General features: G+C 44.1%; 1 protein-coding gene and 1 long non-coding RNA gene across 2 annotated transcripts in view; one reads left to right on the plus strand and one right to left on the minus strand.

Annotated features, from left to right (window-relative positions):
• The window catches only part of LOC149333886 (uncharacterized), a 45009-nt gene extending 19640 nt beyond the window's left edge, over positions 1–25369 (plus strand). The window contains exons 2-6 of the mRNA XM_089558825.1: positions 74–219; positions 15493–15519; positions 19262–19356; positions 21875–21970; positions 25209–25369. Of these exons, the coding sequence (XP_089414951.1) occupies positions 74–219; positions 15493–15519; positions 19262–19356; positions 21875–21970; positions 25209–25369 (525 nt within the window). The remainder of the gene's footprint in view (positions 1–73; positions 220–15492; positions 15520–19261; positions 19357–21874; positions 21971–25208) is intronic.
• LOC149333887 (uncharacterized) lies at positions 5906–10265 on the minus strand. The gene is made up of 3 exons (XR_016285339.1): positions 9953–10265; positions 8233–8360; positions 5906–6368 (listed from the first exon to the last, which is right to left on the minus strand). It is a non-coding gene; the product is annotated as an uncharacterized LOC149333887 (long non-coding RNA).
• Positions 25370–26071: the final 702 nt, after the last annotated feature.

Genomic DNA, 26071 nt, shown 5'->3' on the forward strand with positions numbered 1-26071 from the left:
TGCACATTTTGTGTCAGTGGCATTGAATGCGATTACCTAATACCAGCGTCGCCTTCTGGCTCCTTTATTTTAGATTCTTGGCAGTGATGCAGCACTTCATCTCTACCGGGCCTCTATCAGCTGGAACCCAATAGCCACATTATGCATGAAATCCTCTCTCGTTGCGGCGATTGCAAACGTTTCTATCAGAACTATAGATTACTTCAAACAAGCGTTACCGTGAGTACCTTTTGTCTTTTTCCCGAGTCGATCATACGTCCTCATTACGTGCGCCATAATCTGATCTAAAATTGCGAGGTCTGAAATCTATGAACTTTGCTCTGGCCAACGAATAAATCATGGAATTCAATACATTTGGCCTAAAAAAATGGAAGTGCATCAAAAGAGCTAATTGTTTCCATTGTCTCTCAAAAAATGACCCACTTCGCCTTCGGTGCCAGAGGCGTTAAAAAGCGAGATAGATTGAGTAGCGCCAACCCACCAATGAAGTACTCAATGAAAGTTTGCAATGCAATATAGACAGATAGCACCGCAATGTAAAAATGGTATCTAATGCTTCATGGACCTGCGAATAATCGCTGCACCTAATATTTATACGCGGTTGGGTCCGAATTGTGGAAGGTTTGACGCAAACGTTTGTAGGGTAGTTTTGCCGTGTTTGATAAAAAGCCAAATATGTTACGATGATCACTGCTTGGAGCGCATCTATTAGCTCAGCACACGAATGAAGTCAACCGTCACTGAAACCTTCCTAAGTTATGTAGAATGTTTTCTTCTCCTTATACAGGGTCTGTTCTGTAAGTAGTAGGACTGGTTTTTTCCTGAGCGAACGGGCGGACGAGAGGCGGTCTGCGCGTGCAGGATCGTTGAAGGGGGATATTTGGAATGCTGGGGAAAATCGGCAGTCGGCTCTCGGCCGTTGAAGAGAGCAGGTCGCTTGTACTGTGAACCCTTGTCGAAACGTCTCGTCACGCCAAATCATGGAGCGTTTACCGGATCAGCGATACGCGATCAAATTTTGTGTAAATCTTGTTAAAACGGGCAAAGAGACTCACGACATGATTAAGGACGCCTACGGTGACGCTGCCATGGGTAGACCAGGTATTTTTTGAATGGCGCAAGCTGCTCCGAGAAGGTAAGGAAATATTGGAAGACGACGACCGCTCAGGACTCCCTTCGACCAAGAAGACCAACGAAAATGTGTAGCGAGTGAAACATTTACTGAACAGTGATTGTAGGATGAGTATCAGAATGATTGCTGATGACTTGCGCATTCCTCAAACCCAAGTTTTTGAGATCATGACAGAAAACTTAGCCATGAGAAAAGTGTGCGCGTAGTTGGTGCCGGGAGTGTTTTCAGAGGAGCAAAAGGCCAACCGGAAAGCGATCTGCCAGGATCTTCTTCATCATGTGAATGAGGACCCCGATTTTTTGCCCAGCACAAGGCGGCAACGCTGCCTCAGCCCCCCTACAGCCCCGACCTGTCCCCGTCAGACTTTTTTCTATCCCCGAAAATAAAATCGACGCTTAAGAGGAAACATCACGTATCGGTAGAGGTGGTTCAACAGGCCGTGACGAGGGTGCTAAACAGCATTCTGGTCCAGGCGTTCCTGGAGGCGTACGAAAACTGGAAAACTCATTAGCAGCAGCGTGTAGGTGCGGAAGGGTGCTACTTTGAAAAATTCTAGTTGTTTTTACTACTCTCATGAATAAATTTTATTTAAAAAATGACTCTACTACTTTCAGAACAGACCCTGTATACACTAATGAACCCCTCCTGCCTTACCCTTTTCTCCTCATGGAGTGGCTTATGGGTGAGATGATAATGCACTGTTGCGTCATAGTGGAACTTGTGAAACAGGCTCTAAAGCCAACCTGATCTGGGCCAATAAGATCATATTAGCAATACCTAAGAGTACATAGCAGCAATAAAAATGACATTCAATGTAGGACAGCATGCTTTAATCTTTGTTTGCTTCTTCCTCGGCATAACGTGACCTTATTAGGTTATTGCTGCTGTGGACACCAAGGTGTTTATGAGGCAATTGATTTTGGTTATATTTCCGAGCTGTCCAGTGCGTGTCGCGGATTTTCATCATTATTTTGCCGAACAATGATGTTTCATGAATCAGTGGTGTTTCATGATGTCACAAAAATTTTGGCGTATTACACTGAAAAAATTCTTATTTCCGCGTTTTTTTTATCCTTTCCTAATGCTCATTATGCTCCATGATGCTTGCAGCACATCAGGATTTAGAACTGCGTAGAGGAGGGATTTGCCAAGGTCTAATTCTTGAGTGTCTATGCGGAGCCTTTTCCGAGCTTTACCAATTCTTTAAGCATGGGTGACACGTGAAAAAAAATTCGGCTCCAATGACCGAACACTCGGTGTTAAAAGGTAATGAGGCCAATAATCTAGCTTGGTGTTTTAATCAATCAGTGAAAATTCCCTGCTTCACGAAAGTAGAAACAACAGGTACGTACCAGAGTAGCGTAGACTGAGCTACAATGTACAGCGTCAATCCCACTTAGAACAGGGCAGCGCGTGGCTGCGCACACGCAGAGACCTATTGCGACCAAGCCGCTGGCAAACCCCTGCGAAGGGGAAGATTACACGAAGCACCACGCCGAGGTCGTGCTTATCGTGCGCCACTCTGCAATGATTCATGAACGGGTTAGATGAAATGGCACTCCGCTTGTACGTGGCCATGGAAAGCCCTGTTCCCTCCAAGTGTGACTGGCCCTGTACGGACTCGCTAATTGATCGTTCCATCGCTTAGGTAAGCCAACTGGAAGCAACTAAAATTAAGAATTAAATGTAGCGCAAGTCAACATACAAAAGCGCGCACAAGTCAACGTGCTAATGAAGTAAGAGAAGAAAGAGAGCCTATCGCATACTGCTGATGCGGTAAGAGAGAGAGAGAGCTATGGACGGAAAGGCAGGGAGGTTAACCAGGCGATGCCCAGTAGGTTACCCTACACTTGGGGAGGGGATCAAAGGGAAAAAAAGAAAAAAGAGCGGCAATTAAATGAGTTTTCCAAGTGTCCAGCGACCACTATGACACTGGTACAGAGGGCGCGCACTGAAAACTTAAAGATTATAGGCGGGAATATAACCTCGAGTCCCTTGAGAATCTGAGGAGCGCTTTCACTGGCCCAGAGAGCGCTGTATTGGCGCCGAGAGCAACGACGAGCTCAAATGCGTAAAAACGGGAGATAGCGCTTTTTTTTTGTTCTCTTCATGTTCAGCGCAGCGCCAACAAGTTAACGGCGTAGACACAGTCACGTTCAGAACAGAACGCCTTTGTGGCCTTATCAAGAAATATATTTTGCAGACGCAATGAAAAGGCAGTGTTCGTGCACCTTGGTGTAGTAGGAGCGGTAGGAACTGTGATACTTTCAGCGGAGGTCGCAAGGAAAGACTTTCCGAACAGGCACCGGACACGCTATCGTCTCCCATTTTTTTTTTATTTGTAGCTCTATTAGCTCTTTGACCTGATCTTTTTTTGCTCACCCGAAAAATTTTTTTCATTACCTTTCTCCTGCTTAAACTTCCGCGGAAGTCTAACAGGCTTTTTTTTTCCTTCTGGGCTCAATTTTCGAACAATTATTAATTGCAAAACGGAAATCTCGACCTGAGAAACATCACTCTATAGGGACAATACGCATTTTCTAAGGGTGACTTCTTTAAACATTCACAGATTTAAAGGATAAAATGCATTAAGCTCCCGGTCGTCACACATCGTGGGTTACCTTGGCGTCATAGCGGCTGGAGAACATGGAGCGAAACCTAAAGGAACATTGGGGAAACTTTCCTTCACCCCCTTCCGCCCACGTGCTGCGCCGCCACCGGAGCGGCGCATGCGTCAATAACAGCGTCTTCGTGGTGCCTTGGTGGACGAGGCCAACGCTAGGCGCGAAGCAGGCGAAGTTCTGTCCTGCATACTGGGAGACGAAAGTTCAGCTTTTGTTGCACTTGAAAAACGAAGTGGTAGTGTCGCGTGATTTGTCGTAATTTCGTAATGCTCACGCAGCCGACCAGCCAATACAGAGCCCTGCAGCCGGGGTTCCGTGACCCTATCCTATAGCACGGGCATTAATCAGCTCTAATGTTTTTCATGGCCGATAATATTGGGCACGCGGCAGGACCCACCACGCGCCTTATCCAGGTGGTCATGAATTTACTGTTCGGATTGGTTGTCGACAGAGCGGCGGCGGCGGTTCCCTTACAAAAATTTCTACCCAGTTTTAATTAAATACTTATTGACTCTCGGCAATAAATTGTATTGTGGTTTAATTGAGAGCTTATATACTTTTTTTGTCGAGTTTCAATTTAAAATTGGCCACCGTATTCCAATTGACTGTTTATTAACTTAACTCGATATATCCAAATTGAGATTTTATTGACTGGCAATACATATTTAACTGACTGTTTATATACCTGCAGTTCACATTTAATTGCATGTCAATTAACACTGAATTCATATTAAGTTAACATTTAATTGCCAGTTTATTATGAACTCTTTTGTGGTTTAATTGACAGTTTATAGACTTTTTTGTGTTGAGTTTCAATTTAAAATTGGCCACCGTATTCCAATTGGCAGTTTATTAATTTAACTCAATAGATCTAAATAGAGATTTTATTGACTGGCAATACATATTTAACTGACTGTTTATAAACCTGCAGTTCACATTTAATTGCCAGTTTATTACTTGGCATTTTTATTTAATTGACCTGCAGTTCACATTTAACTGACTGTTTATTAAAAGATCTAAATACATCTAGTCGAAAGTTTACTGGTTGTTTATTACCTTGCCACAGTGTTCCGAGCTACATAGTGCATCCGCTATGTGCGTGTGGTGATCTCAAAATCACAACACTGCGATACACTCGCACAAAAGAAAATTGGCGAATTACCCTTCCTGGTGTTTCGAGACCAGATTTTCAGAAATGAGTTCTGTGACATGGCATAGTGTGTTCTCATCTGGTGTGACTCAGCCGGCTGATACCAGCTCTGGTGTGCTTTGGTTTACTGTTTCCTGGTGCGGTTGGTGTAGCATTCCGGGATGATGATGTCAAAGGAAGGGTGAACCATCCAGAAACAAATTTGTTACCTAACATGTCTTCATAGTGATGCTCCATGTTTGGACATACTATCGTGAGCAAAATTAAGAAACCAATGCAAGTGCATGCTGAAACGTGCCATATTGCATATGGGCATCGGTCTCGACAACAGGATTGCTTCGTCAGGCGGCGCCCACATGCAGTTTGGTAAAATTCGGCAAGAACTCACAGGGGTCTCTCAAATTTGAGCACGGTAGTATGTACGTAGCAGCATGCAAATAAGTATTACATGATTCATGTTCTTGAGAAGCACGAAGAGCAAGTATGTATTGAAAGAACAAAAAAAAAATGCTCACATTTGCCTAAGAGCAACCTTAGCTTTATTAGTAGACAAAAGCAGCGAATGAGTCGCACTGGAGGCCCCTCGCGTCATAGCGTGCATCTTTTCCGAGAAAGTCGAATATCTTTCATTGCCTTGATGACAGCTTGAATCCATTTGTGTGTAGCGACAGTGCCTGAAGATTAAGGGAGAAAAATTATATTTATTATGATATACACTGCTACAATGATCCCATTGCAAAGACAACTAGCAAATGCTGCTATTTGCATTAAAGGAGGATGGCTAATGTGACAGCACCCATGAATGCCAACACTGAATCAGATCTCTTAGGCCTCAACACTTTTAAAATACCGAGCTTCACAGCACATGGCTGCCAAATACCAACAGCCTTATTTCTAAAGCATGACAGTTGAGCATTCATGAAAATTTGTTAACTCCTGGCTAGTTTTTCTGCTCATGCACTGCCCGATTGGTCTCAGAACCTTGCCATTTAAGCTATTTATACTGTCCCTCACATGAGCTACAAACTATGCCCATCAATTAACCTCTTCTACACAAACCTTCACATGATGACATACCTACAGTGAATTGGTCACTAGCTTCCATCCCATACATTTGTTATTACCCTTTGTTTTGTGCTTCCTAATAAACCACTAACAAATCCTGAGTTGCAATTCTCGAATACACTGACGGAGTGAATATATACTTCTGTGCTAAATCCAGCTAAAACCAGTAATCACCTGTGAGTGCATCGATTTTCACTTGCGTGAGTGTCTTCTGTAGAGCCTTTTCCTTGCCTTCCAATATCCTTCTCCTGAGCAGCTGCCAATGAAGCTGCGCTGTACCACTGCTTCTCTTCACCACACAGTTGTGGTGGCCCGCTTCAGAAATACTGCATCCTTCTGGATTCCGTCCAGAGTTTGTACACAGCCTTTTCAATCTCGAAGCAATAAATGAATGCACCTGCAGGAAACAGAACACAGGAATAAAATTTCTATGCTATAGTCACAGCCAGGAATGAGGCGTTAATTGCGGGTTTAACGTCAAAGCGACTCAGGCTTTGAGGAACACCGCAGTGAAGGGCTCCAGAAATTTTGGCCACCTCGGGTTCTTTAATGTGCACATACATCGCAGAGTACACGGGCCTCTAGATTTTGCCTCCATCGACATTACACCGGCGCGGCCAAGATCGAATTGCATTTGTTGATTGCATAGTGTCATATGGTAATATGCTTTCATGCCTGTTGAAGCATGCAAGTCAGAAATCATGTAGTTGTTTAAAATAAACACAAAACTTACACCCTCACAATGATGGTGTCATGCAATAGTAGTAGGTTCCGATGTAAGAAAGAAGTGAAAACGGTAATTGTGTACTTTGCCTTTTTATAACGTTAACTGCACAAATCATTTAGGAAAATGATTTCATGCTGATGAAAATCACAGATTAGTGTGTGTAATAGCAAATATTCAAAAATAAAAATAGTATGCAACAGTAGGAGCACTGCCTGTATATCACACAAGAGGCTGGGCTTGCTAAGAGCAATTCTGTGATTCCAGCTTTTCCACATGCCCTTGACACAACACTGAAATGTGCAATACCTAAAAAATTTAAATGTGATAAAGAAGGAAGTGTAACACACACTGACGACTCACTAGTAGACAGAGGAAGTAGAAATAGTAATGCAATAACCAGCACTAAAACGCACTAGCCTTCATAACAAAACATGATGCAATTAGTCACATCAAGATGCAGAGCCATGCCAGACAAGCCAGTTTCTTAGAATGGCAAAAGCACCACTACACTCTAGTATTTCCAAAAAGGTGCGCATGTTACAAGCCAAGTGCTTCTTTATTGCTATGCTATTTTTCACTATGACCATTGCTACTAAGTGCATGAGAAAAAGAGGGTAACATTTCGCATTTTACCTCTTTGTTGTTTGGTTTGCTTTTCTTTGTACTTGGCTCCTTTCTATTTCTGAGTATATACAGTGCAACCCATATAATGTGGAAAACTGATAATATAAACAGTTGTTAGTGCAGCATGCATTCATGTCTTATATCTTATTCTTTTCGAGTTGTTTAGCCATGCCATCAGGTAGCAAGCCAAAAATCTGAGTCAACCAGGTCGCTACAATCTCCTAGACAAATATATGTGAATTAGAGCAAGTATACTCACCGAAATGGCAAAAATCTTAAGGTTTACAGTTAAATTACTATTAATGCCTTTCATATTTTGCTCCTCAAGTGAAATCAGATGCCTTCGCTGGAAAGGTCTCTGAGGATCAATAACTTTGTGTGGGCTAGTCGGTTAAGCATCGTTGTAAGAGGCAGCGCAAAAGAAACCAGGATGAAAGGGAAGACACATATACCACAGGACGAGTGCTGAACTACCAGCTGGTACTTCAGCGCTCGTCCTTTGGTATACGTGTCTTCCCTTTCATCCTGGTTTCTTTTGCGCAGCCTCTTACAATGGGTCTCTGAGGAGTGTCATGTGACACTGGCGTTACAGTAGAAGAATGAAAGTTATCCTACGGCTACAACTGTTTAGGAGGAGTGCTATGTGACACAGGTATTACAGTAGAAGGATAACAAGGCTGTCCTCCTGCTGTAATATCGCCTTAAAATGCTGCTCTGTAGCCCGCCACTTCAAATCCAGAATCAAAGTTGCAGTATTGGATGACGCCTTATTGAGAAGAAACACACATATACTATTTCAAAGGCAAATGCCAACATATGCCGTCAACACTGGTTCAAAGCACACTGGTGCAACGCACTGATCTCAACACAGAGTTCTAGAAAAACGCACTTTAGAAAACTCAGTACTTACATGTGTTCTGCAATACACGTTGAACGGGCACAGACAAGGAAGACAGCCCCACATTTGGACAGCGGAGACATCCTTTTCAGTGACAGCTCTTTTCAGACCTCTTCACCATTGGACAGCAGGCACTTCACCTGCATAACATCATAATTTGAATTTCACCTGTGCAATCTATGGAAGATGACGTACCCACAATGACTGTGTTAATGGGTAAGAATTCGTACTGCCAGTTTCACACAAACACAAAGCAAAGTTTAAACAGACAAAAGTTACTTTGCTCACACTTGAATCCACAATAAGCTCTGCACTGTTTAGGGTTCTTCAGAAATAATTAATCTGAAAGGGCTGTTAGAAAAGGCTGCAAAGTGCTCGAGCCTATTTTTGGACTGGTTATTCTTCAACATCTAACAATGATTTTTCTTCACGGTCGCCTGCCACTAAAAGCACTTTACGGCTACACTAATGATCGAACAGGCAGTTTTCTCATTTGGGAAGCCGCATCACTCCTCTATTTACGCGAATACGCGTTCATACAGCCTGTTACTGAATGTGGCTTTTTGAGCTTGTAAGACACCACTGCAAGGCGATTGCACCGACAGTTCAGCCTTGGAGGACGACGTATTCAGTCTGCCTTTGACTCCAACGCGATTAACCGCCCGCCACAGTGGCCAGTAGCGCGTATCGCTTGGTTTGGTTTGGTTTATTGGGGTTTAACGTCCCGAACTATAAGGGACGCCGTAGTGAAGGGCTCCGGAAATTTCGACCACCTGGGGTCTTTAACGTGCCCTGACATCGCACAGTACACAGGCCTCTAGAATTCGCCTCCATCAAAATTCGGCCGCCGCGGCCGGTATCGAATTAAGCGTAGAAAGTTGGGCTAGTTGGTTGGTAGTACTATTGTGATACATTCCAGCGGCTAAAAAGACACGGACGAAGGTAGACGAGACAGGACGAACGCCGGAAGTCCGGCGTTCGTCCTGTCTCGTCTACCTTCGTCCGTGTCTTTTTAGCCGCTGGAATGTACCGCCGGTATCGAACCCGCGTCTATCGGGTCCGGCAGCCGAGCGCCGCAACCACTGAGCCACCGCGGCGGGTCTGGTGCCGCACAGTCCGCTGCAGCGAACTCGACTCGATGTCGTATCGAGCAGAGTATATCAAATGCCGAGCCCTGACGCGTACTCGCGTAGCGCAGTATGCAGCGCCAGAGACCGAATGACGCGCACTATGGGCCACCGAGGCGGGCAGCTATGGGTTAGCTGCGTCGAATGCAGAGCGAACACAGCATACCCCTAGAGCTCGACAGCAGGTTTAATCGTCTCGCATAGGTGTGTTCAAAGCTTACGAAGCCACTTCAAGAAATTGTATCGACGCGTGTACGCGCAGCACATAATGCAACGCTAAACAGGTCAAGTTGCGTGCACTATCGTCAAACCGCTGCGAGCGGATAGCGACGAAAAACATGCGTGCAGGCAGCAGTGCACAACCACGTCGAACAATGATTTTAGCTTATTTTCACGGCGTTCGCGTCGCAACGGATACACTGTGAACACAGACAGGCCAGCTAGTTATAGTGACTCAATGTAGAGTGCATTTTGCCACCGCAGAAATAACCGTGCACAATGGCGGCAGCGCCTCATCTCTTCCGTTTCTTCTCGCCTTAGTGCTAGGTGGTTAATTTGCGTGGTGGCAAATTGCGCGCATTCCTGCGCATTATTACAGGTCTTACCTGAAAACGAAGACTCGACGCCTTCCAGTAACCGCTTTCTTCTTTTGTAAGGCGGTTCCGGTAGATAAAAGACGCAGCAGCTTCCATCGGTGAAGTCCAACGTGCTGTCATGACGAAAAGCCAGCAGGGTTCCCGGCGCGGTCGCTTTTTCACGAAGCACACGAAGGGCTGGAAATTGTACTGCCAGCGGTGCCAAAAGCTACGATCACAAGTCAAACCAAACACGAGTTTGAAGCAGCGATTTTGAAATAAATACAACACAAAACATGCCCCAACGAGCGAGCGGCGAGCACAAACGGCAGCACGCCGGAACGACCCACGTGGTCACATGGTGCCCGGATGTGTTCGTCTTGTCACGTGACCTGCCAGCCTGCGCGCTCGATTTGAACGGCGTTAGCAAGTCCGCGGCGCGGGCGCAAGGTACATATGCTGTATATTGGTTTCTCAATAGGTGTGTTGAATACTGGTCTCACGAGGCATTTCAACAGCCTGTATGCTTATACTCTATGGTCCAATCAAGATGATGCCATTTTATTTCATGCGTTTGCCTCCTTTTTGTTGTAATAGTCTTTAGTTACCCTCGTGTACATACGTGTGAATGCTCCCTTTGTGAGCAAATGTGTACGGCCCCTTATAACGCACACCTGTAAAAATCCCCAATTGGATTGACATCTTCAATCGTAATAAATATCAGGTTTTTCAGGGAAGACTCGAAAATTTTCAAAAATAGGCTTTTTGGGGTAAAAATATGGCTTTTGCGGCACATTATTACCAGTATCGCTGGACACCGGGAAGCCGGTTAATTGTCTTAGGTAGTAAGCTGGTAAACTAATTTCTAACTTTTTAACTATCAGAGATAGGCAATTCGTTGCAATTAGAGATTTGTAGCCGGTCGTTAGTAGTAGCCATATCAGTTTTTAGAATTTCTAAAACGCGATTACACTCGCTGCTGTGGCTCGACAAAATTTGGCTGCATCGTGCGAAAATACATTCGGTTTCGAAAGCATGCAGGCAAAGCAAGCCCTCCAGTGCATGTAACTAGTCGAAAAAGCCAAATTTTGTCGAGCCGCAGCCCCAAGGGTAATCGCGTTTTCCAAATTCTAAAATCTGATATGGCTATTACGACCAGCTACAAATCTCTGATTGCAACTAGGCGCCTAACTCTACTGATTAAAAAGTTATTTATTAAAAATTAGTAAACCAGCTTACTGAAGACAATTTACCGGCTTTCTGTTGTCCGCCAACACTGGTGATAGCACAAACCATATTTTTACCCCAAAAAGCCTATGTTTGAAAATGTTTGAAGGTGATTGCTGAAACGCCCGGTATTCAGGTAATGCTGCCTCCGCACCATTATGCTGTCACATTTATGAATCAGTAACTCAAGTGAGCTCTCCCTTACATTGTGCAATTTAATTCCAACCTAAGGATAGTTTCATACCACATTTCTCACTTGGTACCAAAAAAGAATACTGTGTTCAGTTGTACGTTAAATTTTACACTGCGAAGCGACCTCATGAGCAGTGTTTTTCCGAGTCACAACCTACAACCAACTTCAACATCATGACCTCTCCCATAGCAGATATAATATGAATAAAGGCTGTTCAGCTGAAATGGGAATCGTTTGAGCTGTTGTTGCGGTTGGTTCTAAAATTTGTGAGAAATCTGTTGTAAATTTAATTTTTGTTGCTAAAGTTTTAATTCACTTGTAGTCAATTAAATTTATATTGGGTCATATCAGTCAATAACATATTGACTTTTTAATGAGTCGTGAGAAATGGGCTGTAAATGGAATTTTTGTTGCTTGAGTTTTAATTCACTTGAAGTCAATTAAATTTATATTGGGTCATATCAGTCAATAACTTATTGACTTTTTAATGACATAGTGAGAAATCGATGTAAATTGATTTTTTGTTGCTTGAGTTTTAATTCACTTGTGGTTAATTAAATTTATATTGGGTCATATAAGTCAAGAACTTATTGACTTTTTAATGACATAGTGAGAAATCGATGTAAATTGATTTTTTGTTGCTTGAGTTTTAATTCACTTGTAGTCAATTAAATTTATATTGGGTCATACCAGTCAAGAACATATTGACTTTTTATAGACCAAAGTCATTAGGATTTGAATATTAATAGACTTTTTATTGACTCAATAAATACTCTATAAACAGTTAATTGCATCTCAATGTTCATTTTTGTAAGGGTTACGGCCGCATCCGGCCAAAGCAGATGTCCCAGCTTTCTGTGTAGTACGTGCAGGCACCTACCTTCTTCTGGGCACGTTTCAATCCCTGTTCGGGCGGATCGGCCTACATAAAAGGGGGAAAAGGAACCCGAGCGCGGTGCCACTCGCGAATAAAAATAAGGAAACCGCCCGACGGGGGATGCTTCCCAAGGCTCGAGCGTGGCTATCAGTAACTAAGAGCCAGCCTAGAATATGGTTCGGCGTTCTTGCAGTAGATTTCATATTTGTATCAACTCTTGACTATGACATAGTGCGAGTTTCTCATTTTAAAAATGGCGAGAGATACGTCGCTGCTGTCAGCGCAGGTGGATTCTGCAACAAGGCGGACATTACGTACTATCGCGAGCAGTATGACGAGCTGGGGTGGTATTCTCTCGGTGTCGCCTTTTGCGAAATGTTGCATTCGCTCTTCGCTGATTGGCTCGAGCCGCGGTGACGGCGTCATGACAACACGGATCCGCCTTCCGGCTACGTCATCGTGACATCGCCCTAATTTACTACGCTGAGTCGAACAACGGAATGCGCTGAAACGATTCGCGCGGGCGACGGGCTACGAAATTGATACTAGACGCCAAAGAGGATTTAAAGCAATGTGACGACTTTTACAAACCTACAACTGAATATTAGAGAGTTTTAGTATTGCGGGCTTTGCGTAATTGCGTGCATAGCGGAATAGCGGGTCCAGAGTGCGCATGCGCAGAACACTAATGGGGAAATAGCGTTAGCGTACGAACGCAATCGGCAGTTGCGGCTTTTGCGCCCTTAGCGTGAAAACATGGCGGCGTCCTTCCAAGCGAGAGCCGCCGGCTTCAGCCAATTCAGCAGTCCTTGCGATTCCAGTCGGCATGTTTACCAGCAACTACTGGTGTTGTTGCTTTTCGCTATGACTTCCCTTGCTCCGACAAAAAAGTTTAAGCTGCAATTCAGCCTAGTTTTTGAGATACGCTCTCGATTCAGGAGCGCGCAAGCCTAATGGGACCTCCAGCTACACTGCTACCGTCTGCAACTGCCCGAAACGCAGCCGAAACCTAGCACAACCGTCCGGAAGAACCAAAATAGATTTGGAGCTTTTTCGCGGTGTTTTATAGACTTAAATGAAGTAAAGCGAGTTTATATTAAATTTACAAATATTTTTTGAACATTAGACGTCATGTGATGGCAAACATTCTTGCTATAAAATATACGAAACTACTGCTGCTAGTGAATCAGCAGTGGTAAATTGTCGCTTCTCGGAGTGAATGAAAGCACCGCCGACGAAAGTGCCGGCGGCGTTTTGCGTTTCTTCGAGCAACTGTACGCACTTTTATAGGCCCCGCCCTAATGCGACATATCGCAAAGGCGACACCGGGAGAATACCACCCCTGATGTCACGAAGCAATGCGAGTTGGAACTGCTGAAAAGTTTCGTATATATCTGCCGAGCAGCATGCCCCCGTGCCGGGTACTGTCCAGCACATCTTACTCCATTTCTATCAAACGCAAGCCAGGAGAATGTGGCCACCAGGGCGTTGTAGGCCATTCTGATCGCTACTGCAGATGATAAGGATTAATAATTGGACAGTTTGTTGAACAAACTTAAGTAGTCAACTTTTTTTTTTCATTGTAGTGGGTCAGGTTATACTGCGGAGCTGAAAGCCGTCAACATCGAACGCTATCCCTGTTTTATAGCGACAGCTACACTACATCAGCCGCCTGGCCCGTTCGCGAGTTGAGCGTGGCTGCGCGCTGAGCCGTGGCACCTCCGCTCCGCCAGCTGAGGGAGTACCACTCGGCCAGCTGTAGCTATTGCGTGACTCTAGCTTTAACCAGAGCTAAACCGCAGCCAAATTTTTATACTGGTACAACCCACTACGGAAGATGTAAAACGAGCCTCCCTTCTGGCCACAGGAGAAAACCCCTTCTCCCCTATGTATTGACAAAGGCTGTACGTATGTCCTCCTCGCTGGACAACCCACCTGTACAGGAGAGCAAGCTGCCGGGCTAGTTGGTGGTGTATTTTGTGACGAAGGTAGTGCAAGCAACGGACAAGCGACAGAAGAAATGACACTTAAGAGATTCACGAGCGGAGCTACCAACTGTTTATTTATGAGTTCGAACAAGGCTTAGAAAAAGGAAAACGGGGAGCATGCGCGTATTCAGGGCAGAAAAGGCACAGCAGTCTAGCAACAAGTTATTAAAAAAACGAGTCTAAAAAAGCCCCTTGAGCAGAATATACGTTAACGGGAGCATGCTAATACCGTAGAAAATAAGGACACAAATGCGAACCTTGTGCGGAACCTTGCTACGTGTGACAGCACGTGTAGGAAAAGATTTGAGAAGACCACGAATCTTGGCAAAAGCGGGAATGATAGGGCTAGGCTCCTTCTAGAGGCTTATTACATCGAAATGTTGCCCGAGCATTGTGTGAGTAGCACTTCTGTTACTTCTGTTCACGTATATTCTGCTTAATGTGCTTTTTTAGAATTTTTTAAAAATAAATTGTTGCTAGACTGCTGTGCCTTTTTTGCCCTCTCTACGTGCATGCTCGCCGTTTTCTTTTTTATACGCCTTGTACGACTGCACGAATAAACAGTTGGTAGCAGCACTCGTTGCCTTATGCGTCCTTTTTTCTGTCCCTTGTCCGTTTTTGCGCTAAGTTCTTTACAAAATCCACCCGTACAGACCACACCGCTGTATCTCCCGCAGTTTTATAAGCACAAATTTGTAAACGTTAAATTCGGCCCGGTATCTAATATTTGCGCCTATATGTGTATGTGTATTTTGTATAAATGGTTTGTTTATTCCTCATTGTGGCGCAGCGCGGTGGTTCAGTAGCTACGGCGCTCGGCTGCTGGCCCGAAAGACCCGGGTTCGATGGAGGCAAAATTCTAGAGGCATGGATGCTCTGCAGTGTCAGTGCACATTAAAGAGCCCCAGACGGTCGAAATTTCCTGAGCCCTTCACTAAGGCGTCCCTCATAGCCTGAGTCGCTTTGGGACGTCAAACCAATAAAGCTACAAACCAACCATTTTTCAAAGTGGCGCGCATGTGGCCTCTGCAGTGGCATGCTCAGTTATGTTGAAAATATATGTTGGCCCCCAGTAGCATTTAGATTGGATTTCAAAACTGTTGACAAACTATTTATTTCAAAACTCTGGCCTTACTTTCAAGGCAACAATATGAATTGAGATATTCTGTAGGTTTCTTCATAACTGTATCTGTGTACTTAGTACTACATGAAAGAATGACGCAGTGCCAGTTATTTACACGTATTGCTGTATTGATAGCTGTTAACATGAAGTACTTATTTACAGGGGACCTCGATCCGGAATGCAGCAAATGTGCGTATAAATATACAGTTTTCATGAGTTTCTGCTGAGTTCAAGCTCATTACTTTTGAGTGCAGACATATTCAAGCATTCACAAAATGAACTCATATATCTAAATAATGAGAAACATAATTTACAGATCATTATGGAACTATATGCGATCAAAAAAACATCGATGTATGCAGAACTTTTCGTTGGTGTCATGGCACCTAATACGATATTCTCGGCTCCAGGAGAACCGGACATTAATATTTTCGTTTTCTGTATGACTATAGATACGGGGCGATGTCTTTAAATTACGAAATTAGATCTCGCGCTTTGCCAGATTTGTACAGTGTGCGAAGCGCATTCAAATCCTTTTGTTTTCGAAGACCGAAGACACAAAACTGGGTAAACTGAATATGTTGCATTTAGCCATTTACCAATTTTAAGCCATTTACGAAAAACCGTACAAAGATATCTCAATATATTTCATACTGTTCTTTAGGACACGAAATCCTTGTTACATGTTGCTATACAGAAACATTGTACGCATGAACGTAGGACAGCTCATAATCTGCCTGCAGGTTTCAGCACATCTCATCATCGTCATCATGAGTCCGACTACGTCTACTGCAGGGCAAAGCCCTCTCCCATATGCCTTCAATTAACAATCTCCGCTGCCAGCTTTGTGTTACGTGCACTGCCCAAGCCCGTTATTTTCCTCTTGATTTCAGCAAACATATCATTTACCCGAGTTTTGATCTCTGACCCACTACACCGTCTGCCGATAACTTAACGTTACACCTATCATTTTCATTTCCATAGCTCGGTGCGCTGTCCATAAGCTGAACCCCTTTAGATAGCCTCCACGTTTCTGCACCATAGGTGGGTACCGGTAAAATACAGGTGTTAGGTCCTTTTCGCTTTAGGGATAATTGTAAACTGCCATTCATGATTTAAGAGAACGGCTGAAGGCACAGCACCTCATTCTTAATCTTCTAGCTAATTCACTCTCATGATCCGGGTCTGCGGTAAGTACCTGGCCTAACTGGACGTATTCCTCTATCACTTCCCGCCCCTCGCTGCCATATGTGAACTGCTTTTTCCTTGCGAGGCTGTTGAACATCACTTTGGTTTTAAGCCGCCGCGGTAGCTCAGTGGTTACGGTGCTCGGCTGCTGGCCCGAAACACGTGGGTTCGATCCCGGCCGCGGTGGTCGAATTTCGATGGAGGCGAAACTGTACAGGCCCATGTACAGAGGGTAAAACGCATGTCTAGAACACGCTCTGAGCGAGTTTCGGGCGTATCACGCGATAACTAGCGATAAGAGATGGTTAAAAATGGTCTGGATGTAAACATTTGCTTTTAAACTCACAGAATTTCATCGTCATTTTTTGCCTTCTTGGTTGCAGCGGATTTGGGAGCTCCGGAACACAGAGTTTGGTCGTTCTAGGCATGTGTTTTGCCCTCTGTACTGTGCGATGTCAGCGCATGATAAAGAACCCTTCACTACGGCGTCTCTGATAGCCTGAGTCGCGTTGGGACGTTATATCCCATAAACTGAGCCAAACCAAAGAATTTTGGTTTTGTGCATATTAATTTTGAAACCCACAATGCTGCTCTGCCTGTCATCTGATTGATCCTATTTTGCAGTTCATGTCCTGAATGACTTAGTAAGGGAATATGATCAACGAATCACAGATTAATAAGGCGTTCTCCATTTACTCTTATTCCGCATTGTTCCTAGTCCAGGCCTCTGAACACCTGCAAACAAGTATTGGCGAGATCGTGTCTCTCTGCCGGATGCCTTTTCTTATTGCAATTTTACTCCTGACTTTATGTATGACTATGTTAGCTGTGCACTCGCTGTAGATACCTTTCAGTATTTTTACGTGTCCTCTACACACTGACTGCGCCATCCCTACATGACTGCCGAAGTTTCGAGCGAGTCCAATGCCACCTGGTAACCTACAGGGAAGATTTAAGTAATTTCCAAAAATAGGCTTTTTGTTGTAAAACTGTGGCTATTGAGGGTCGCCAAAATTTGGGTACATCGTGGCAAAATACATGAGCTTTCGAATACCATGCAGGCAAAGCAGCCTTGCCAGTGCACGTAGCTAGTCAAAAAAGCTAAATTTTGTCGAGCCACAGGGCCAAGGGTAATCGCGTTTTGTAAATTTTAAAAATCGATATGGTATATTACTAACGACCGGCTACAAATCTCTAATTGCAGCAAGGCGCCTAACTCTAATAGCCAAGCAGTTCGTGAATAAAAATTAGTTAAGCAGCTTCAAGATTCACTGGCTCTCTTGTGTCCGCCAACACTGGTAATACAATGAAAAAAGACATATTTTACCTCAGAAAACAGATTTTTCAGGATTACTTAAAGTCTTCCCTGAAACAACTGTATAAAGGCTCTTTACAGTGGTTGGTTATACTCGGAGTACTTCTCCATCACCTGAATCATAGTGCGGAGGGGGTCTATTGTCAAGTACCTTTTACGAAATCCTGCAATCAAAGCAAAGCAGCTGCTATGCAAGAATTTTGCACGACAGCCACATGGTCGCCGGAGATCTAATGCGAGGACCTAAAGGCTCATCTCCATGGAAACATCCGAGGCGCACGAGCGGAGCGCCTACGCGCCCAGCGCCGCGCCGTGACGAGCGTCGGAAAACATACGCAACTCGGTGGCTTGTTGCCTGCTGTCGCTGGTACTCGCGCTCAGCTCAGCGCAGCGAAGAAAATAGCGCGAAAGGCCGAACCGGACGCCGAGAGAACAACGTTCTTTGATTGGTTACACCGACCGCAAACCAGCGAGCCTCTTCCGGCGCCGGCGCGAGCGCGGCGCCAATATCTATAGTGAACTAGAGTACTTATACCAATATCTCACATGGACATGAATTTGCCAAGCGCCAACGCCAGCTCGCGCCTGCGCCTCGCGCATGCGCAGACCGGCTCCGGTGTACGCTGGAACCCGTAAGCGCTGCGCTTTTGCGCCTCGGATGGGCCCATAAAGATTCGCCTTAAGGCTTGGCATCTGACGAGAGGAAACACATGGGCGACTAATTTAAAATAGCGGCGTATTTAATTGCATAAAAAAACGTGGGCGTGACAGCGCAACGCGCGCACGACATGTGACGGATTGCTGAAGTCAACGTTTGCGCCACGCGATCCAGACAAGGGCTACCTCAGGTCGGGTGCTGCCATCTGTCAGGAATTGCAGTAGCTATCTCGCATATCACGCTCCACCGCCTTTTTGGCGGCGGCCTAGTGCATTGGTCGGGAAGTTACACAGGCTGTGTTTGAAGCTATAAAGCCTTACTGAACTACTGTTGAACATAAACATGCAGATCAAGGGCAGTTGTTCCAGAACAAGGCATTAATATTGACAAAACCAAGTTAACTGTTAGTAGAGAAAGTCCTTTGTAATATTAATCCGAAACAAGGTTAGTTAATCGTTGCACAACTATGACTTATCTCATACGAGCAAAAAAAAAGTCACAAAAATGTCCGAAATGAAGTCCCGGAATTGTAAAAAATTTAACCATTGCCTACTTTCGCGTATGGTCGCTTCTGTCATGTTAGCTTTGCACAGACGTCTGGCCGTTGAAAACTGCTGCTTTTATCGTTTGCTTATGAGCTAGATCGATATAAGTACCGGTGCTGTCTTTACCAACAGACTTCTCCATGGCAGGGGTGCAAGTTGGATTAGCTGGCATGGCTGATTTTTGAACTTCTAATGTATCACGGCCCACATTTTTTTTCATTTCAGTGTAATGAATTTCAGCATGACAGCCAACATCACGAGCAACACGCAGCCCTCAATTCGCATTGAGGCAGCGGGCGGCGAGGAAGCACTGCCTAAAGGCAAGACATATCACGTTCTTTGATTGGTTACACCGACCGCAAACCAGCGAGCCTCTTCCGGCGCCGGCGCTAGCGCGGCGCCAATATCTATAGTGAACTAGAGTACTTATACCAATATCTCACATGGGCATGAATTTGCAAGCGCCAACGCCAGCTCGCGCCTGCGCCTCGCGCATGCGCAGACCGGCTCCGGCGTACGCTGGAACCCGTAAGCGAATATAACGTTTGTTGGTTGAGGCCAGCGCACCGGATATCTTGTTGCGTGGATGTGCTGCGTTTGATGTCACCGTTGGACTCTACTCACACTTGTGTGCAAAAAAAAATAGTTGTTAGTCATCATCATCATCAGCTTGACTACGCCCACTGCACGGCAAAGGCCTCTCCCATGTCTGTCCAATTAACCCTGTCCTTTGCCAGTTGCGGCCACTGTATCCCCGGAAATTCTTAATCTCATCCGCCCACCTAACTTTCTGCCGCCCCTTGCTAGGTTTGCCTCCTCTTGGAATCTACTCCGTCACCCTTATAAGGAACAGCGGTTATCTTGCCTTCGCATTACATCACCTGCCCAAGCCCATTTCTTCCTCTTGATTTCAACTACGATGTCATTTGGTATCACAGTAGTAAATGAATATGTTAGCGCACTTTTAATATACTGGCTGTATATCCTGTATTCACTCAATGATTGATCAAGGAGCGTCAAAATTATGCTAGAATCTACTCATACCTCTGCAGTCGTTGAGAGGTTCACGACGGTCGCTGGCGAGTTTCATTAATAAACGTGTAAGCTGGTTTCATAGAACCATTCCGATGCTGATTATACACGTTCTACTCTGTTGAAATGCAGACAGTTGTAGCCAGGGAGGAAAACCGCCTTCCAGTTTAAGCGAAATCCGAGTGAATGTTGAGCTAAGCAAGGAGACCTAGACGATGGACCTTGGAGCTAATAGAACCAGGTTTTTTCAGGCAAGGTACATATGAATCTAATGAATGTAGCGTCAGGCGTCGAATGCATTACAATTATTTCCGGCGAACGCTGTTATATCTTTTGCTTAGAAATATAGCCGTGCATTATACATTGTAATATATAGCGTTAGCCATAATACATTAATTTCTGATATATTAAAGTGAACTGAAAACCCACTTTTAGAGCTATGACACGTTAAGCTTTTAAAGAAAGCGAATCCCCCGGACGCGCATACATAACATGCCGCCGTCAGTGAGTTGCGACATCAGGGCTACCAGAGCGCACTCGCACTCGGCCTATACACCTCAAGCCGTGCATGGAGATTTAGTGCGTATAAGAAAAAAGGCATCGTGGTGGTTCAGCCTACGCTGGGTGGTCGAACCTTTAGGCCCTCTGCGAATGCGCTTTCTTTTCCATATGTTATAGTTTACCTTATTTCTGCTACATTTATTTCAATTTCCACCTGTCACCCATAGCTTGGTAGGTGGCAAGTCAATTTATTGAGTTCAAGCAAATTTAATTCAGTAGCAACGTACGAATAGTGGCAGGCGGCGACCATCTTCCACAAAGTGCATGTGGCAGCATGGAGAGAAGGCAATCCCCTTTTTCAATTTAGTGGAAAAAAAAGAGGGAGGAAATGTGTGAGGGCAAAGGAGCGACAATTAGAAGAAACGTGTGGCCTTGCGGCTTTGGGGATTATGGAGACAGCAGAGAAATGCGCAGCCGGACGGTGGCTGCCCTGTAAGAAGCCCAAAGGGCGCCTACTATGGAAGGAGGAGGTGAAGAGGAGGGACAATTCACGGTTGTATGGTGGAACTGAAGCGATAACATCTTTCGCTGAATCTTGCAGTAAGCCGGTAGACCTTGCTCTACAATTTTTATATTCGGGCCTTGTATGGGAAAAAATCGGGTAGTCTTATTCTTCGCCGAAAAGAGTATAACGCGACAGCGTAATCCATTAATTCAATCCCGCACATCACCCAGTATGCACACTACCAAGAAAAAATTATATCTGTCCAATACTAAAGATACTAGAATACTAATTCATACTAATACTACTAATACTAATTACTACTAATACTAATAAGAAAAAATAGGGTTGGGGGAGCAGTTGGCTGGGGCGGCATTATTCGGGAAGGCCAAAGAATGTGTGCGTCCAGCGTGTTCAGTGCATCTTTTACTTCGTTGACTCCAAGTTTTGTATCCATGAAAATCCATATTAATTTTGTAGCAATAGCATTTCTTTGGAAGCCTTTGTAATGAAACATCATTACTTTTGCGAGTAATAATGGATAACGTGATATAATTATACAGGCGCCTGCTTGAGGAAAGTAATAGGTAAGGTAAGTTATTTCTTTTTTAAGAGTCATTTTGTCATCTATGCTATTCATTCACTACCATAAACATGTTTCGCGCTAAACGGATCAAAGCATGTCAGTCGCAAACAGATTGGCCGTCAAATCAGGCATCCTGCATAAAACGCGCGCAAAATGATAAGCGGTATACACATTTAATTGCATTCCTCGATGTACTTAACTGATGCCCTTTTTACAGATGCCCGTAATTGGCTCTCCTACAATGGCGCAAAAGACCAGCCAGTATTATATGCTGACGAGAGCTGCATTCTGACAGGCACTTACAACAGAAACGGTAGTAATCAATGCACGATTCAAATTTGTTTTGGCGTTACTTGCACAATTTGCAGATGGTTAGAATGAAATAGGAAGGATTTACAAAATACTTACAATATTTAGCTGCCTTCTATATCGAAGCCGCATTCCGCTGAGCAGCAAACTTCATGAATCATTATTACTTACGACATCCATATTCCTACCTGTATCATGGTTACATAGGATTCTGAAATATTTAATCAGCTCCAATTAGGTTTGTTTCTTGGGTTATTCAAAATTTCTTTACCACAACTTTCACCGAAATTTGTTTAGTGCCAGCCTTAATCACTTGTACACAAGATGAAGAGTTCAACCGGCGGCAAAATAAGTCGGGCCACGCGACAGGCCGCGAAAAGCAAGTAAAGCTGCACTTCTCGTGTCGAAACACCACAGTGAGCGTCTGCATCCTTTCATGATCGCAGCCGTGTCTTTTTTTCTCGTCTGCACCAGACTCTCCGATGACATCCACCTTTTGGCGTTAGGCGCCGTTTTAAAGCCAAAGCTTTCCTACTTGCACTTTCAAGCCTTTGCCGTGCGACGGCGGTGCACATGAAATGACCTTTCGCATGACCTCTGTGTGACGTCACGCCGAAGAGCTGGGCGACCATTTTGAGCCGTCTGCGAGTAGTGGCGGTGTCACCACCGGCTGCCTTAGATTAGATTGCATTTGATTAGATTACATTAGATTAGATTACATTACATTGCATTGGATTAGATTGGGTTGTATTGGATTATATTAGACTAGATTACATGAGATTAGATCACATTAGATTAGATTAGATTACATTACATTGGATTAGATTGGATTGGATTGTATAACCGATGCATCACCACAAGTCTAACCAAAAGCACCACCACCAGCTACACTACCAGCTGAACCATGGCATAGGTACGGATATTGCTTTCGCAATTACCGGGCTTAACCAAGCTAAGCCACAGCGAATTTTTTCTTTATTCACAGCGTGACGCTCGAACTTCGCTTAATCATTGCCATGCGCCCGCCGAGAAGCGAACGTGACGTAGTGAATGAAGAAGGGGACCCCTACCGCCAAACGCTGCAGATAAGCAGCTACTCAAATGCAAGCGAGAAAAAAGACAGGGCTGAGAACGTGAAAGGACGCGCTCACGCACTGCGATGTCTTGACCACAGAAGTGCCACGTCAGACTTGGCGGCGAAGATGTGATTCTGGCCGCCTGTCTCATGCTTTGACTTATTTTGCTGCCGGTTGTACATTTTATACATTTACCAAGGAGGGTGGTTTCCGTTTAATTAAGGCCTGCGAGTGATTACAAAAACACTTATTTTTCTTGTTATTATACCGAAGAATGGGTTGGAAATGTAACACCCACGAGCCAAGGAAATCTGGCCGCACGGTTTTAGTATGCGTGGGTCCTGCCACGTGTTCTCTTTCACATAACATAAAAAAATTACCATAGAAATTTTTTATATTTTGTTCACTCTCTTCCCATCATAACTTGTCGATGGGAGTGCATCAATGTTTTTATTAGGTGAGATTTCTAAGAACGTGGGAAGAGTTGCCGATCATGACTAACTTAGCCTATGCTTTCACCGCAGTGTACAGTTTTTTTCAGTCAAAAAGGAAAACATTCCCATCCAGTACAGCACTTTCGGTACTGATGCCTACAGATGGCGGTAAATGGCTATGCACAAGAAAGCTGTTCATGTTAAAACAAGAACATTTCAAGCAGTTCATATACTATAGAAATGAAACAGCTTATATAACAGAAGCAGTTACTCGATCCAGGAAAAATTTAGGTACTTTCACTCATTATAGGTGGAACTGATTACGGAGACAAATCAATGACATGATCATTTCAGACAGTTGCAGATTATTCGTAAAATGTAAGAACCAAACCCCAGATCGAGAGGGATCTTGACCCGCGTCTTTGGCACGGATAGTAAAAATGTTCAGCCAATTAAGCTGGTGCATTTTGTTGGGTCATGATATTTATTTATCATGTTTGTCAACGTTACTAGCTCGTGCATACCCTATCAAATCATAACCTATTGCACACAGGCGGCGCCTGTCAGAATCGTGATGCTTGAAAAGTACTTGCGCTCATTGCAATGAACCTTGGGATCATTCAAGTCGCCTCCCTCGAACGTCTTGTCAAACCGCAACTTTCGAAACGAATTCCGCACAGTGTGCTAGGAGAAGCTGTACAAGAGCATTCTTGTTCCTGCTGTGGAATGAAGACTTCAAGAACCGGTGCCCATCTTAACTATAGTGCAAGCAGGAGCAATTATATGAGATCCGCGTACTGATATACTTTTGAAATAAGGCAACGCTGAAATCAACGAAGAATAACAAAGAAGAATTCCTTCCACTTTAGACTTAAGAAAAATGCGGACAGTAACAGAGAACAAAAATTGCGAAAGACATTTAAAACCGATGACGTGATTTCGATGCGAAAGCATTGTTTTGATTTCCTTATTTAGTTAACTTTTTCTTCTGTCCCTTTCCAATGAGACATCTACACTTCAGCAACCAGTCATAAGACAACGCATATAGTAGGATTCTTCGCAATATGAAAGCGCGGGGTTTAACACGCTACACCTTCGGGAGAATTTAAAATTTTCCTGCATGGAAGGGAAACGTTAGGGTCTATTGATACATTAAGGGACGGCATGGGTGGCCTAGCCACTCTTTACACTGCTTTGTAGAGGCCACTTATCTTAGGATATTTGCCAATAACTTCCCAGATTACAATTCCCCAACAAACGGTCTTGAGCGTTCCTTTCTAAATAAACAGCTCATTCACTCATTCATTTTCCTTTTTACCACGATGACTTCATCTGTGAGTTCTGGGACCAGCGCTACTGATCGACCAGGGCGGGTTTTGTTGAAATCAGCAGTATAATGCTTTCACATTTAGAAATAAATGAACGCACAAGCGCTTTCTTGCAGCTGGAAAGATTCTTCTGCATTTTTTTCTGATGGAAAACAGTGATGTACGAAATGAGCTCAGCCGGGCGTCTGCCTCACGGCGGCTCGATCCACCAATGCCTGAAATGTATATTCATGCTGATTAATGGTCACGTTTCGTTTGTTTTGTTTGGGAGGGGGGAGGGGGGGATTGTGAGCACTTGCGTTCAGAGCAGAAAATGTTTCTATATCACGCGGAAGATGAGGTGTTTTATTGCCTTCTGATTTTATGCTGTCTAATTATTGAGGCAAATGGTTCTGCTCTTTCAGGGCGAACATTCTGCACTTTATGGGTGAAGGAAAATCTGCTCAAGGGGCCTCCAAGTCATTGCGATTTCATGGTACTTGCTCTTTGCGGGCATCCTATATACAATGCTTACAAGAGCCAGGAATATTTCTGCACCTATCTTCGCAAGAGTCCTCGTGGGTAAAGCCTGTTTTGGTGGAATTGCTGCACCAGTGTGAAACACTGTACCATTGTGCAACGCAAATAAAGAAATGCTTGATATTTACGTCGACCTTTATCTCCAAATTATTGCAAAACTTCGCCTTTAAACGTGAAGTAGCCAAATTTGAGCTAAGACTCACTCTTACTAGGTATGCGGTATCAATTTCACCGAATGAAGACTTTCACGTTGTTCAAAAATATGCATATATATATATATATATATATATATATATATATATATATATATATATATATTTTTTTTTTGTCTGAAGGGGCCAATTAGGTTGCCATTGTAACTTTTTTTGGCGTCACCCGACTATTAGATCGTCAAGCCATGCGGACTTATTGTATATTTCTCTCCTACGAACTGCACGGCGTAGCATGCCTGCTCGAATGAGAATTGTTTTCGGTCTAATTGTGCCTCAAATGTCTGCTTGTGTGTAGAGCTCTCTTTTAAAACTACTCTTCATTGTTGGAATTCTGAGGCCCTTCGAAAGGTCCTCAGGAATGAGGTATTTTTGTGAACAAGATAACAATGCCCTCTCCTGTAGCATTCAAAGCTGAAATACGCATGCGACTCGAAACGCTAATTTTTTTTTAATTAATGAAAAGCTACCTGTGAATCTAAGCACATTATCGGAGCAGAGTGTACACAAACCGATGAGATCTTTAGCATTCACTGGCG

This window comes from Amblyomma mixtum, chromosome 8, assembly GCF_055824585.1.
Source record: "Amblyomma mixtum isolate Tamu chromosome 8, ASM5582458v1, whole genome shotgun sequence".
NCBI lineage: Eukaryota > Metazoa > Arthropoda > Arachnida > Ixodida > Ixodidae > Amblyomma > Amblyomma mixtum.